At 42.8% G+C, this 16,042-nt stretch overlaps 1 protein-coding gene across 1 annotated transcript; it reads left to right on the top strand.

Annotated features, from left to right (window-relative positions):
• The first annotated feature begins 8 nt into the window (after positions 1–8).
• On the top strand, positions 9–12,620 carry LOC103196200 (glutathione S-transferase omega-1). Its single transcript, XM_007939864.1, has 5 exons — positions 9–67; positions 3,985–4,207; positions 7,138–7,236; positions 10,297–10,403; positions 12,467–12,620. The coding sequence occupies exons 1-5, from the start codon at positions 9–11 to the stop codon at positions 12,618–12,620; spliced, it is 642 nt and encodes a 213-aa protein (XP_007938055.1).
• Positions 12,621–16,042: the final 3,422 nt, after the last annotated feature.

Below are 16,042 nucleotides of genomic sequence, written 5' to 3'. Positions count from 1 at the left end.
TCTACAGCATGAGGTTCTGCCCGTTCGCGCAGAGGACGCTCCTGGTCCTGAAGGCCAAGGGAATAGAGTGAGGACGCTGGCCAAAGCTGTGAAGGGCGGTGAGGGTGGGCATCCCGGATTGGCCACGGGGCTGCTTTTTGTTTTGTTCGTGTGTTTTGCTGCAAGATAAATGATTCTCAGCCCTTTGGGGGAACATAGAAAGTTGTAGACCGTCTCTGCTGGGGCGTGGGAGGAGAGAATGCCATGAGTACGGTCTAAAAAACCCATTTCCGTCGAGTCAATTTCGACTCCCAGCGACCCTATAGGACAGAGTAGAACTACCCCATAGGATTTCCAAGGCTGTAAATCTTTACCCGAGCATATGGACCGCCGACTTTTTGGTTAGCAGTCCTATATTGTTTGCTGTTATTCTGAGTTGACGGTCCCTTCTGGAATAACCAGTGACTTTCCCCAGGACGGAGTCCAGACCTTTACCCTCCTAGCAGAATACTGTCTTAATAGAGATACTTGTGTTTATGGAGTTGACTCAAATAAAGGAAAGTGTCTTTGCCTAAAAATTCAGCCTTTGGCAAAGCCTTAGAGTTGAAACTAGCACGGTTGACATGTATCCATATGAAATACGCAATAGTAACTTGGCTTTTATCAGTTGCTATTAAGTTCATTGGAAAGGCCTCACTTGTAATGATCTTTGGACTCTGCTAAACGTTCATTGCATACGTGTAGGTGGAAGGCACTGTGGAAGGATTTTCGACCTCTGTGCTCATTGTTGTAATGTGCCATCGAGTAGGACCTGACTCATAGACCTCTCCTTGGGTTTCTGAGGCAGTATCACTATGGAAGTAGATTGTCCCATCTTCCTTCCGAAGAGTGGCTGGTGGGTTTGAACCGCCAGCCTTCTGGTTAGCAGTCAAGTGCCTTAGGCACTACGCTACCAGAGCTCCTTAGGGTTTGTAAACTAATTTTAGTCTGTGAGGGGAATGATTAGGCAAGCAATTCTCTTCCCTAAGAGAAATGTGAGATGTATTTTTCAGAAAAAAGTGTATGTTATTTTTGAATTAACTATCCCTTCACTAAGGTTCACAGCTTATTTGGACAACAATTATGATTCTGAATACATAGCAAAATATTCATCATTTAGTTAGGTGTATCCAAAACATTATTTATTGTACAGAGAACCTTGCCCTGCAAGAAAAAGAAACCTAATTCAAACCAGATTGTAAAAAAGACATTTATTGTACTCATATAATTGAAAAAATCCAGGGGTCGGATATAGGAGCATTCAGGGGCACAAAGTCTTGGGTTGTGTGTGCCTCTCTGGAACTCTAGGTTGAAACAACCCCACCTTGATTCCTGGGATGGGTTTCCAAAGGAAAATTGAAATGATTTTATACACACACACACACACACACACACAAAGTGTGGAGGCTCAGAGGGGAATCTATGTAGGAGAACCTAGATAGAACAATGTGGAACAAAACTCAAAATCATAAAAAAAAAGAGGGACCAGGGTTGCTGGTCTGATAGAGCCCAGTGGAACCCCTGAGACTATGGCCCCTAGCTGCCTTTCAGGTCTGGAATTGAACCTACTCCTGTGGCTTCCAGCCAAACAAAAGACAGGCATATGAGCTGAACATTTACATCAGGTAGATACACTCCTTGGAGAGATCAACCATGGGAGAATAGAAGGGCTGTGTATGGATAGGGAGACAGCTCAGGGGGCAGGAGTGCATGGGAGGGAAGGACACAGGGAAGAGGTGGCTATGGGGAGGAAGTGGGAGGAGAGCTGTTGCATTGTGGGAGACTGCAGTCAATGTCCTGAGACAAAGTGTCTGTGAGCTGCTGTATGGAAGATGAATTTGCTCTGTAAACTTTCACCCAAATCATATAAAATTTAAAAAGGAAAAAAAAAAAAAAGTGTGGAGTGGGATAGCTGCTAGGAAGGACAAAGAGCAGGTATCTTCTGCATATTTATCAGTCAGTATCAAGCTTGAGCCCTGGCGACTTTCAGTGATGAAGCACTCTATGTTTATTACATGCCATGAAGCATAAGAAAGGAGTTCTGGTGGTGCAGTAGTTAAGGCTGCTAACCCAAAAGTTGGCAGTTTGAACCCGCCAGCTGCCCTGTGGGAGAAAGATGAGGCAGTCTGCTTGTGTAAAGATTTGCAGCCTTGGAAACCTGTGGGGCACTTCTACTCTGTCCTGTAGGGTGGTTATGAGTCGGAATCTACTCGATGGCCATGGGTTGGGTTTGGTTTGAAGAAAACATTCCTTTATCTAACAGGTGCATCTTTCAGCTTGTTGTGGCAGGTGTTTTGACTTGTTGCTTTACAATGCCGGATTACCAAAATGAATGTGAGTTCTGGGAGCCTTCTCTATCACAAAGGCCCAGAATTTATGTTGTGTTTTCATAGTATACATTTTCAGAAATTATGTTCATCGTTGCTTGGCATGTGACCTTGTTTTCCTGGCAGTGGCTGGCATATGAGTGCCCAGTGTTCTGTCAGCTCATGAATCTTTCCGTGTATGTGCGCCACACACACACGCATGCGCACATACACACACACACACAGAGTAGTGCTCAAACTGTTGTTCCTTTGTTTCCATGGGGCATTACATCTTTAAAACCTCACAACTCAGTCCTGTCCTAGCTACTGCTGTGGATGTGGAAGTAGGAAGCGAAAGGTGTGTTGTGTATATTGAGTAACTAGTATATTCTTTTGAACTATTACCCAGCTTTGATAATTATATAAACCGGGCTTTAACAATTAAACTTTCCTTTCTGGTTTCATCTGAATCTCTTAGACAAAATACAAGACACATCTAAGTATAATCATAATATAGTCTGAACTTCACTTCTTTTCTTTTTTGGTTTACTTTGAATGGTTTACTCACCCAACAATTTTTTAAAATGTCAAATCACGGAGAACTAATCTGAAAACTTACTTGGTGGATGGATATTTAGGATCCCTTAACATCATTTTAAATAAGATTTTTTTTTTAAATCCAAATTAACAAAGGACTTGGATTTTATCATTATAATTCTCATTTAGTGCATAATAGACACAGTTCTATTAGTTGTCTAATATACTTAAAAATGAAAGATAGCTCTTAGCCAAAAATGGAGTATCATAGAAAAAGTCTTTAGGCATTTCCACTTCACTCATTAACTCAAAGAATACTTATCAAGTCATTATCTGAAACTATTTTTATTTTCCTCATGGCATTTACATCTTAAATTTTGTTTACTTACATATTTACCATTTTATGAATATGAGAAAGATCGCTGCTATCATGTAGCCTACATTCTAGGAAGGTGACAGGAATAAATGTAAATAAGTGAACAGGATCATTTCTGAGAGGTATCATCAGTTCAATGAAGACAGTAAATAAGGTGCTCATATAAAAGAGGGAGACTGGACAGCTGCTTCAGTGTAGGCAGACAGTGAGGACCTCTGTGAGGATGTGATACAGCCAGATCATAAGGGTGACTACAGGAAAAGTCGTGGCGACAACTAAGCAGTGGCCATAGCAAATGTATCTTGACATGGTAAGGAGTTTGGACTTGATCCTCATTGCACTGGGGAGCAGTTGAGAAGTTTTATGCAGGAAGGTGGCCTGATTCAGTTTACTTCTGTAAATGATCCCTGTGGCTGTGTATGAAGAATGGACCGCAGGGAAGACACAATGGAAGCAGAGAGACTGGTTGAGAGGCTGTTGTAACGTGCAGGTGAAAGATGATGCCTTGGACTAGGTGGTCATAGGGAAGCTGAGAGGTGGATGGAGTCCAGGTATGATTTAGCGGCTGAGCTGGCAGCTCAAGCTGACGCCAGGCCGAAGGGGAAGGAGGAGAAATGGAGATTGAGGGGTGGCAGGAAGGAATCCAGACTGAGTAGACTCCTAGGTTTGGATGGTAGGGCCAGTGAGGATTTATTCAAAAGTACAACCATGTTTTACCCTCCTCATAGTTTTCTGTGTGTCTTTCAGGCATGAAGTCATCAACATCAACCTGAAAAATAAGCCTGAGTGGTTCTTTATGAAGCATCCCTTTGGTCTGGTGCCAGTCTTGGAAAACAGTCAGGGTCAGCTGATCTATGAATCTGCCATCACCTGTGAGTACCTGGATGAAGCCTATCCAGGAAAGAAGCTGTTGCCTGATGACCCCTATGAGAAAGCGCGCCAAAAGATGGTCTTTGAGTTATTTTCTAAGGTGTGTGCATAAGAAATTTCAACTCCTATTTGAAAACTCTTTGTTTTTTAAGCTAAATCGAAGCTATTATGGTTGACTCTTTTGGAAGAGGAAACAAGACAGGAAGATGCTCTCATCAGCTCTGACATGTCCTGAAGCCCTTTCATGATCTGGTTCCTAGGTTTACCTTTTCAAAATTGCCCCTCTTCTCTCTTCTGACACTGGTCCAGCCACACTGGACTTCTTCTGTTTTCCCAAATTCACCACTGTCTCTCTCACCTTCCAGGAACAATCTTACGTATTCTTCCCCCTTCTCCCTATGTCTGCTTATCTCCACGTCATCTTTCATGTGTCTGCTCAGAACGCTGCCGTCCAGAAGCTTGCCCTGACTGGGTTAGTGCCCTGCTGCTGTGTTCCCACAATGTGCTGACTTTTCCCTCTGGAGTTGTTGGCTCCTATATTGTGACTGCCTGCCTTCTTGCCTGTGTATTGGTCTAGGGTTAGAACACCTTGAGGGAAAGGGCCCTAGGGCCGTGTGTTCATCACGGTTGGTTCACTGCCAAGGTCTGTGACCAGCTCCACCACTTTTTAGTCTTGAGACTCTGAGCAAGTCACTTAACACTTTACCTCTCGGAGCCCCGGTTCCATCATTTGTAAAGTAGATATGATAATTATTTCTACCTCATAAGACAAAAGTGAATTCGTTAATATAAAACACATAGAACCTGACCCATGGCAAATATTAGCTCTTGATGTTGTAGCCACAGGAGCTCTGGTGGCCTAGTGCCTAAGACATTAGACTGCTAAGCAGAAGGCTGGCAGTTCAAACCCACCAGCCACTCCTCAGAAGAAAGGTTGGGCAATCTACTTCCATAGTGATAACGCTTCAGAAACCCAAGGAGGGGTTGCTATGAGTTGCATCTGACTTGTTGGTAGTGTATTTGTTTTTCTTTGGTTATAGCCACAGGGCCTAGCAGTGAGCATCTATTGTGTTGGCAGTAGCTCTCAGCTGACTGAATAAATGGCATCCCACAGAAGAATTGCTTGTATCTTCATTACCATCAGTGTTGAGGATTAGTTCAAACAATCAGTGTTAACTAATAAACAATCAAGACATGTATTTAGACATCAAGAATAGCAATGCCATGTTATATCCCTATGATCACTTACCTTGGTTGTATGGAAGGAGCTCCCTCGGGTGGCATAGTGCCTAAGGCATCTGACTGCTAACCAGAAGGTTGGTGGTACAAACCCACCAGCCACTCCCCAGAAGGAAGACTGGGCAATCTACTTCCATAAAGATTTACTGCCTCGGAAACTCAAAGGGAGTTGCTAGGAGTCAGAATCTACTCGATGGCAGTGAGTTTGGTTTTTTGTTTTGTTTGTATTGGTGGGCATATTATATGGGAATATCTTGATTCTAGAGAAAGAAAATTGTTAAAGACAGACCTGGAAAATGGAAGGGAGTTATGGGGAGAGCAGATTGTTTCAGAAAACTGTAAAGGGAAGCTGATGAGGAAGAAAGAGGGGGCTGTCTGACTCAGCAGAAGGAGGGTGAAAGAACAGTAGAAGCCTGCTGTCAGAGGGGAATATGACATTTTCAAGACAGATCTTAGAGAATTAAAAAAATAAAAGTTACTAAAGAGAGTCATTGTACTTTCTAGAAAGAAAATGAGCTAAAAAGTAAAGCTGGAGATTGTCTACCGTTGCTTCCCTGCACACACTTGGGAGAGTGGTTGCCTATGTGTCACATGATGTCATCCTCACAGCCACAGCTGATTAGACCAGCAATGGACTTCTCTGCCCAGCCTGGGCTATCATCTTATCTCCTGGAGACTTGGAACTGAGATATCTAGACTAAGACAGAAAAGATGTTCAGCTCTGGAGCTGTAAGGTTATATATGTATCACCGGAGACTTGATAAACCAAAGTTATATTAAAAATAATAAAATAAAAAGCTTTAGGGAAGCAGAAAGAGCAATGTAAAGGGAACTGATATATGGGGAATAACATGGAGCAGACATTTAAGGAGAAGTAGGGGTGAAAGACCAGGCAGGCCCAGACAGAAATGTGGGCAGAAGGGCTGTCTGCAAACCTCCAGTTCCAATGAGGCTAAGCTGAACTGACATCATTGGGATTTCAGGAGATACTCCAATATTTTTACAAAGTACCTGTTTACTTAAACTGGGATAAGCAGACTTCTTTCTCTTACAATCAGATGGTACCAAAGATCAAAGTATTAAAACTAAGCACAACCACCACCACGAGCAACAGTAAAGTGCCTGTCATGATACTTGTCAAGTCTTAAGCAGTCACCACCTTTTGAACACCTCTCATGTTCTCCCCATGATAGAAATCAGAAAAATTCTCTTCCTCAGCTGCCCTTGCAGCTAGGGCAAAGGGCCAGTGACCTAGGCTCTTTCTGATTGATATATGCACGAGTCAGAATGACTTGGCAACAACTGTGAACCACAGACTTCAATTCAGAATTGAGCAATGTCAGGAAATGGGCTTGATGTGGGTCACTGATTGTGTTGGTGAGTGTCAGCAGATTACATTCCAGAGTAGAAATGCTATACCTGCTATTGACATTAGTAGTTACCTCAGGGAGCCCTGGTTGGCACAAATGGTTAAGTATTCTATTACTGGCCCAAGAGTTGGTGGTTCGAACCCATCTAGAGGCACCTCAGAAACAGGTGTGGTGGGGATCTGCTTCCAGAAGGTTACAGCCTTGACAACCATATGGAACAGCTCTACTTTGCACACATGGGGTTGCCGTGAGTTGGAATCAACCATTAGTTCATGACCTCTCAAGAACACAGGGAAACTGTACTCTTGATGTTTCTAGAACACCCTGACAGCAGAAACGCAAGGTTCTAACACACTTTTATGTGGAGGGGGAGATATACTTAGCCTCAAATTTGTAATCTAAGAAATTATTCTCTGTCTAGGTACCACCTTTGTTAACAAGCTTTGTTACAAAGCGAGGTAAAGATGACTGCTCTGGCCTAAAAGAAGAACTGTGTAAAGAATTCAGCAAGCTAGAGGAGGTAACCAGTTTTCCTTCTGGCTTTTATCAGAGTAACTGCTACTTTGTCTTTGCCGCTGCCTTCTTTTTTGTAATTTTTATTGTGATTTGGGTGAAAGTTTACAGAGCAAATCCATCTTCCACACAGCAGTTAATACACATTTTCTTCTTCCTTCTGCTCTTTTCATACACCCACGTCCCAAGTCACTTTATGACAATTAGAAATAATAACATGTAGTAAGGTTTAGTTTACAACAGATTGCCATTGTTTAATAAGTAAAACAAAACAGCTAAAAATACTGTCATGGACTTGCTTTGAAAATATTTTACTTACTACGTTGACATTAAAATGACAAGGAAAAAAGAGAAAATTTCACCCAGTTTCCACAATTTGTCACCTGTTTCATTTTTCGGGGCTCATTTCCATTCCTTGTCTATGTATTTAAAAATAAAAATGTTAATAAAAAAAAATGTCAACACAACAGTAGTCAAAACATCAATGTCACTGTGTTCTTGTTTTCCCCCTGCTTGATGTTAAGTAGTAACCCACGGCAAGCCTCCTCCAGATGCTTGGGGAAGAGCTGCTTTGGGGGAGGGCTGCCAGTTGGGCCTTTAGCCCTATGCCATTCACAACCACCTTGACGTTTTTACTTTTATGGGAATGCACTGTAAAATTTTATCAATAACTATGAAGTTTACTGTAGTCTTTACCAGAGACTTTTTTCATGTTAAGAGTTTACTATTACTAGTTCGCTAATTTTTTAAAGTCATGAATGAGTGTTGACTTTTATTGAATGTTTTTTCTGCACCTATTGCATCTGAGACATTCACAGAACTTTTTCCCTTTAATTTGAATACTGTCTTACTGATAGATTTTTTTTCTGGTGTTGAACCATCCTACTGGGATAAAAACTACTTGTTCTCAGTGGACTTTCATATACACTACAGAATGATTTAATATTTAAAATATCTTTGCATCCGAATTCATAAATAAGATTGGACCATTATTTTCTTTTATTGTGTTTTTACTTGGTTTTGGTATAAGGATATTCTAAACTCCTAAAATGAGCTTGTTGTTGTTTGCCATCGAGTCGGCCCTGACTCATAGCGACCCCTCCTTGGGTTTCCGAGGCAGTATCACTACGGATAGTAGGAATGCCCAACCTTCCTTCCGAGGAGTGGCTGATGGGTTTGAACCGCCAGCCTTCTGGTTAGGAGTCAAGTGCCTTAGCCACTATGCTACCAGAGCTCCTTGGAAACAAGAATGGCCAGACTTCGTCTCACCTATTTTGGTCATGTTGTAAGAAGGGACCATTCCCTGGAGAAGGATGTCATGTTTGGTAGGGTGGAGGGTCGAAGAAAGAGGGGGAGGCCTTCAGGGAGATGGATTGATACAGTGGCTGCGATGATGGGCTCGAGTATAGCAGGGATTGTGGGGCTGGCGTGGGATCGGGCAGTGTTTCGTTCTGCTGTGCATGGGGTCGCTATGAGTCAGAAACGACTCGACGGCACTTAACAACAACAACAACAACAAAATGAGCTGGCTCACTCTTCCTTTTTTTCTAATTCCTGAAAGCATTTGCTGTCTGTAAAACATTTGAGCCTGGTATCTTTTATGCGGGTAGAATTTTTATTACCAATTTAGAGTCTTTAATAGTACTTGATTTTGGGGGGTTTTATATTTTTTTCTTTAATCAATTTTGGTAATTTATAATTTTCTTGAAAAGTTTTTATTTCATCTAAGTTTTCAAATGTATTTGTTTTGTTTCCTTGCTGTTCATGTTTACTTAGTTGTAAAAATCCCTACATATCACTACTTACATACCTGCTTTCCTTCCTAACTTTGTGCCTTTTCTCTCATTTCTTGATCAGTATTGCTAGACATTAGTTTCTTCAAATAATTTATTTCCTTAATCCTCTATTGTTTGCTTACTACTCAGCAGTCTTCAGGTTTTATCTTTATTTTCAGATTTACTCTTGCTTTCTTACTAGCTCTTGAGTACTCAGGACATGTATTTCCAGTCTTCCTTGATTTTTCAATGCATCGATGACAGTATAATTCACCGTTACCACCTCAGCTGTACCCCACAAGCTTTAATATATTATTTTCATTGCTCAGTTCTAAATACATTTTAAAGTTTACATTGTGATTTTCTCATTGCTTGATGAATTTCAAAGTGAACACAGCCATGGAACCACCACCCATATCAAGAAACAGAAAACTTGTTTTGGCTATTTCTGTACTGTATACAAATAGAATCTTACAATATGCACCCTTTTAAGTCTGGCTTCTCTCACTCAGTATTAGATTTGTGAGGTTCATTTATGTTGTATCTGGGCCATTTGTAGTTTTTGTATGGTATTCCAAAGTATAACTGACTAGACCACAGTTTATCCATTCCACTGCTGATGGACTGTAAACATTTCCACACTTGGGCTATTACAAAAAAGTGCTGCAATAAACATTCTTGTACATTATCTTTTGGGGAACATAATGTTCACATTTCCAAGGCGTAGAATGAATGGATGATAGGGGATGCATACACTCAGCTTTAGGAGATACTGTTAAGTTAAAACATGGTTGTACCAAGCTACACTTGTTAGCAGTGCTTCCATATCCTTGCTAACTCTGTCTCGTTCATTTTAGCCACTCTCATGGGTGTGTAGTGGTGTTGCACTGTGATTTTAATTTGCTTTTCCTTGATGACTAATGCAGTTGAGCACCTGTTCAAATGATTATTGGCCATTTGATCGTCTTTTGTGAAACTCAAGTCTTGCCTGTTTTCTTAATGGGTTGTTGCCATTTTTCTTATTGATTTCCAGAAGTTCTGTCTATATTCTGAATACCAGTCCTTTGTTGGGTATGTGTTACAGAGATGTTATACTCTGTAGCTTGTTTGTCTCTGCTTTCCAGTTTATTTTCTTAGTTTGTTTCATCCCAAACCAAGACTCTAAAGCTTAAACTGACAAAGCAGAAAAATGAAACTTGGATACGGCAGGAGTAAAGCTGCTGTGCTCACCTGGTCTATTAAACGTGCCTGCATCATTGCTGATGTATAAATACTCTTATGCTAATGTTCAGGTTCTGACAAAGAAGAAGACAACCTTCTTTGGTGGCAATACTCTTTCCATGATTGATTATCTCATCTGGCCCTGGTTTGAACGGCTGGAAGCACTGGATTTAACCAGGTAACTTATTTGAATATTCTGTGCATAAATTAGGATAATGACAGTTGGAATGATATATACTGACCTTTTTTTCCCCTGGAAAAAGAAAATATTTATGAAACTGGTGAGTGGGAACAAACAGACAGGAGAGTCTGGACTATCCAGGCCATGTCATATACCCACACTCACCATTGCTCCCACTCCGGGGCGAGGGTGTTCTGTGACGTGTAGTAAAATGTTTTAAGTCATTTATTCCTTCCCTCTGGTTAAATGCCCATAAGGATGTGAACTTTTATAAAGGTATTGTGCAGGGTTGTAGGGTTGATGCTACTTCCCATTTACCTATAAGATTTCCACACTACTCTTTTCAAACTCCATGTTTTAAAGGAAATTTTAGATGCATGTGTCGCCCCTTTTGGCAGTGAGCTGGCAGCCACACAGGCTTCCTCCTACTTCTTTTGTTTTTATTATTATTATTATATTTGTATTTTTTATTGTGATTTGGGTGAAAATTTACAGAGCAAATTCACTTTCCATACAGCAGTTCACATACACTTTGTCTCATGACATTGAACACAATTCACCACAATGCAACCGCTCCCTTCCCACTTCCTCCCGACAGTCACCTCTTCCCTGTGTCCATTCCTCCATGCACCCCTGTCCCCCTGAGCTGTCTCCCTTTGTATAAACAGCCCTTCTTTCTCCCATGATTGTTCTTTCCAAGGAGTGTATCTACCTCAGGTAAATGTTCAACTTCTATGCCTGTCTTTTGCTTGGCTGGAAGCCATAGGTGTGGGTTCAATTCCAGACCTCAAGGGCAGCTAGGGGCCATAGTCTCAGTGGTTCCACCAGGCACCATCAGACCGGAAATCCTGGTCCCCTCCTCTTTTTTTTCCCAAATGATTTTGAGTTTTGTTCCACATTGTTCTCCCTCTCTATCCAGGATTTCCTACATAGATCCCCCTCTGAGTGGTTGACAGTGGTAGCTGGGCACCATCTAGTTCTTCTGGTCTCATAGTCGTATAGGCTGAGAATCACATGGTATACCGGTCGCTAGGACTAATTCTTTCCAGAATCTTTGGTTTTCTTCATTCTTCTTTGTTCTGAACGAGGAGAGACCCATTGTTGCATCTAGATAGCAGCTTGCTAGCTTTTAAGATCCCAGTCACCAAAGTAGGAGGTGGAACAACGTTTTGTGTAGTATGTTATGCCAATTGAGCTTGATGTCCCCTGTGACTATGGTCCTGAGCCCACAGGTTCAACTACTCGGTCCCTCTGGGTAGCTGGCTGTGTTCCTCCTACTTCTTAGAGGTGTAGCTGGCTGTGTTCTTCTTACTTCTTAGAGCTATTCATAGTTACTTTGAGTCACAATTTGGCCAAAGAAAAAAAAAATTCTTCATTATCTTTCATTTTAAAAAGTTACCCATCTTTCAGTTGGGACAAGAAAAGGTTCTAGTCCCAGTTCTTATGCAAGTCACTTCCCTGTAGTTTCCAATTCCTCTTTCATAAAGCAAATAACAACAAAAAAAACCCATTGCCATTGAGTCAATTCTGACTCATAGTGACCATATAGGATAGAGTAGAACTATCCCATAGGATTTCCAAGGCTGTAATCTTTATGCTGCATCTCTCTCCCATCGAGCAGCTGGTGAATTTGAACTGCCAACCTTTTGGTTATCAGCTGAGCACTTAACCATACCACCAGGGCTCCCCATAAATCAAAGACCTCTAAAATCTCTTCCAAATCTAGTATTCTATGATTACATGCATTTTAAAGAAACATTTTTAAAGGTTAGCAAGAAAAATACCAAACCCACTCCCATCAAGTTGATTTCTACTCATAGTAACCCCACTGGGTTTCTGAAGTGGTGAATCTTTACGTAAGCAGATTGCCCCATCTTCCTTCCGCAGAGTGACTGGTGGCTTTGAACTGCCAACCTTCCGATTAGCAGTCAAATGCTTCAGGCACTGCACCACCAGAACTCCTTAGAGGAAAACAAAATGAGACAGCAGTGATGATATGTGGGAGTTTGCAAAGCCTTCCGACTTAACCTAGCTCACTTAATGCTCTCTTTCTCCCATAGGTGTATGGATCACACCCCCAAACTTCACCTCTGGATGGCAGCCATGAGGGAGGATCCTGCAGTATCAGCTTTCCACCTGGATGTGAATTCCTACCGAAGTTTCTTAGATCTCTACTTGCAGAATAGCCCCGAAGCCTGTGACTATGGGCTTTGATGGGGCAGGTGTCAGCAATGAAGATCTGATCTTTTCCTTCACTAGATACTAAAATAACATGCTTCTGTTTTACCAAGTGTTCCCATGTCTCACTGGGCTGATCACCTCTGATTGATTTGACATGGCCTAACTGTGGGGTCTCCTCAAAGCCTCCTGCATTTACATTTCCTGTCTTGGGGTGCCCAATGACTCTAAGGTTTCTCCTATCATAGTCGACATGGAAAACCTCCAAATTGGCTCTAGCTAGATCTAGCCTCCAAGCTAGAGTTCTAATAACCCATGACATTTCCACTTGGATGCCCTCAAATTTCTTCTCTTTTGAATTTCTAAGCAGACTGCTACATCTTTCTCCGGCAGAGCAGCTTGTGGGTTTGAACAGCCAACCTTTTGGTTAGCAGCCCAGTGCTAACACAACCAGACCTCTGTGCACATGTAGCTTAAAGGAAAAAAAAAAAAAAAAAACAGCAAACGCATTGTCATTGAGTCAATTCCAACTCATAGTGATCCTGTAAGACAGAGTTGAACTGTCCCGTAGGGTTTCCAAGTCTGTTATCTTTACAAAACCTGACTGCCTCACCTTTCACTGGTGGGTTTGAACCATCAAACTTTTTGATTAGCAGCCAAATGCTTTAACCATAGGTCCTCTGCATATGTAAACACACATGTATAAATATCCTGTCAAAGCTGTGTATGTTCATAACTGTAGTCCCATTTGCCTTCTCACACCTGTTCAGCTTGTGTGTGTGTTTCCACTCATAACCCATTAAACCAGCTGCTACTGAGGTGATTCCAACTCATAGCAACCCTACAGGACAGAGCAGAACTGCTCTATAGGCTTTCCCAAACATCCACTTGTATATTACTCTTATTGCAGGATTGTGTATGTAATAGTATTTATTTTTATTTGACTGCTAACCAGAAGGCTGGTGGTTCAAACCCACCAACCACTCCTCGGAAGGAAGATGGAGGCTGTGTTAGATTGGGTTCTCTAGAGAAACACAAAAAAAAACCCAGCAAGGTATATATATATATATTTATAGAGAGAGAGAGAGAGAGAGATTTATCTTAGGCAAATGGCTCAGAAGCGTATAGGAGCTGACAAATCCAAGCTGCAAAGTCCATCTCTGTAGGAGGTGGGGCTTGCAGCCGCCTTTTTTTCTGCAAGCACAGCGGAGCGGAGAGATTCAAGCTGGCATGCAGTATATTGGTTGTTGTTTCCAATAAAAGATGCATCCGAGATCTCCAGGGGAGCGGTGAGCCGCTCACTCAAGGAAGTCTGTAGTTCAGAATGCCGTTCTTCCAGATTGTCCTTGGAATATCATTGCAAGCAGGCCCCTAGGGAAACTCCCCTTGGGCAGACTGGCCACTCAGAACTCAGTCATCTGATCCCATCATGGGAACAACCACACAGAACTGGGGTCCAGCCAAGTTGACACACAGCTCCAACCATCACAGAGGCAATCTACTTCCATCCCGATACTGCCTGGGAAAGCCAAGGAGGGGTCCCTATGAGTCAAAATTGACTCCACAGCAGTGAGTTTGGTTTGGTTTGCTAAGGAGCTCTGGTGGCACAGTGGCTAAAGCATTTGGCTGCTAAACAAAAGGTCAGAAGTTCAAACCCACAGCTGCTTATGGGAGAAAGATGAGGCAGTTTGCTTCTGTGTAAAAATTTACAGCCTTGGTAACCTGATGGGGCAGTTCTGATCAATTGTCCTGTGTTGTTACGTGCCATCAATCAGACCCAGATTCGACTCCTAGCGACCCCTCCTTGGGTTTCCGAGGCGGTGTCACTACGGAAGTAGATTGCCCAACCTTCCTTCTGAGGAGTGGCTGGTGGGTTTGAACCGCCAGCCTTCTGGTTAGCTACAAATGCGTTAAGCACTACACTACCAGAGCTCCTATTTGTCCAGTATGGTCACTATTAGTTGGAATGGACCAGATGGATAGCAGTGGGTTTTTGTTGTTGTTGTTGTTTCTGTTGTGCACTGAGGTCTGGCAGTGGATTCGGTTTGGTTTGTTGCCTTTAACACTTGTGCTCCTCCGCATCCTCCTTTGCCTTGATCATTCTCATACCATCACCATGAGAGGGTAGGGAGGTAGGAGAGCAACATTTCACTCTCAGACGATGCAACCAAGGTCCCAAGGTTAAAAGAAAGATGCGGAAAACACCAAGTAGGACCTCTTATCATCGGAATTAAGGTGGCTGTCCACCCGTCCCTCTTACGGTCTGGTTTACCATACTTATTTTTGCTGTTTACCTGTGAGGAAAACGTCTGAAAGATTACTTCCAGATTGAAGCGTGTATAAAAATCACTTTTGGCTCACAGCTGTATTTCTGATTCAGTAGGTCCGGGGTGGGCCCAGAAATCTGTATTTGAAATGAGGCTCGTGTTTATGCAATCGCCCGAGGGCCGCAGCCCGAAAGGCAGCTGTGAACCTGTTGCTTTGTCCTGTCGCCCACCCACCCTCGACCGCCAACAACGCGCAGGATCCAGGAGGACCCAGCTCTGCCGCCGTAAGCTTGCCGACCCAACAGTCGTGGTCGCCCCCGGAGGGCTCGCGCCGGGTGGAGTTTCAGTAGGATGTGAGTCCCCTACACCCTGGAGCCACAGCCAACCGCTAAGCACCTTCCACTTCCGCCCACCACAGACACTACTCGGGACACACGATTCCGGTATCCACAAGCCTATGACACGGTCACCCATTGGCTCAGGTCGGCCCTCGGTGTTTCCAAAAACTTTGGTGATTGGCTAAAGCTCTGAGCACCACCGCCTGTTGGCGGGTAAGGTCGCGCACAGAGGGGCGGGCCTTCTGCCGCCGCAGCTTCCTACCGCCCGCGGAGGCTACTGGCGCGTCGTTCCTTTCGCCTCCACCTGTGGGGTTCTGTCAGGTTTGCGTAGTATTTGAAGGGAAGAGGAGTTTGCGGTCAAATCTGAACTTTGGGGTTTTAACAAATTTCCAGGCCCAGAATAGTATTGTAGACTTCTTATTTTTGCCTGGCACATTAAAGAAAGGCCAACTACTTATCTTCAACAACGTTTCATAAAAGATTTTAACATTAAAAAAAGGTAGAAGCATATGGAAAATACCTTTAAATAAAAAACCAAAACCAAACCCACTGCCATCGAGTGGATTCGCACTCACAGAGACTCCTATTGGATTTCCAAGGTGGTAAATCTTTAGGGAAGTGGATTGCCCCGTCTGCCTGCCCTAGAGCAGCTGTTGGGTTTGAACCATTGACCTTCTGGTTAGCAGTCAAATGCTTTATCCAATAAGCCACCAAAATATTAGGAATATGTCAAATGCTCACAGGAGCCAACTGAAGTAGCTCTAAAACTGAAAAAAAACCACACTCACTGCCCTCCAGTGGATGGGACTCATAGCGACCCCTCCTTGGGTTTCTGAGGTGGTATCTCTATAGA

This window comes from Orycteropus afer, unplaced genomic scaffold (assembly GCF_000298275.1).
Source record: "Orycteropus afer afer isolate SDZICR_OR568_19922 unplaced genomic scaffold, OryAfe1.0 scaffold00064, whole genome shotgun sequence".
Classification (NCBI taxonomy): domain Eukaryota; kingdom Metazoa; phylum Chordata; class Mammalia; order Tubulidentata; family Orycteropodidae; genus Orycteropus; species Orycteropus afer.
The sequence above is the reverse complement of the archived record's forward strand: the minus strand, read 5'-3'. Positions and strand labels throughout refer to the sequence as shown.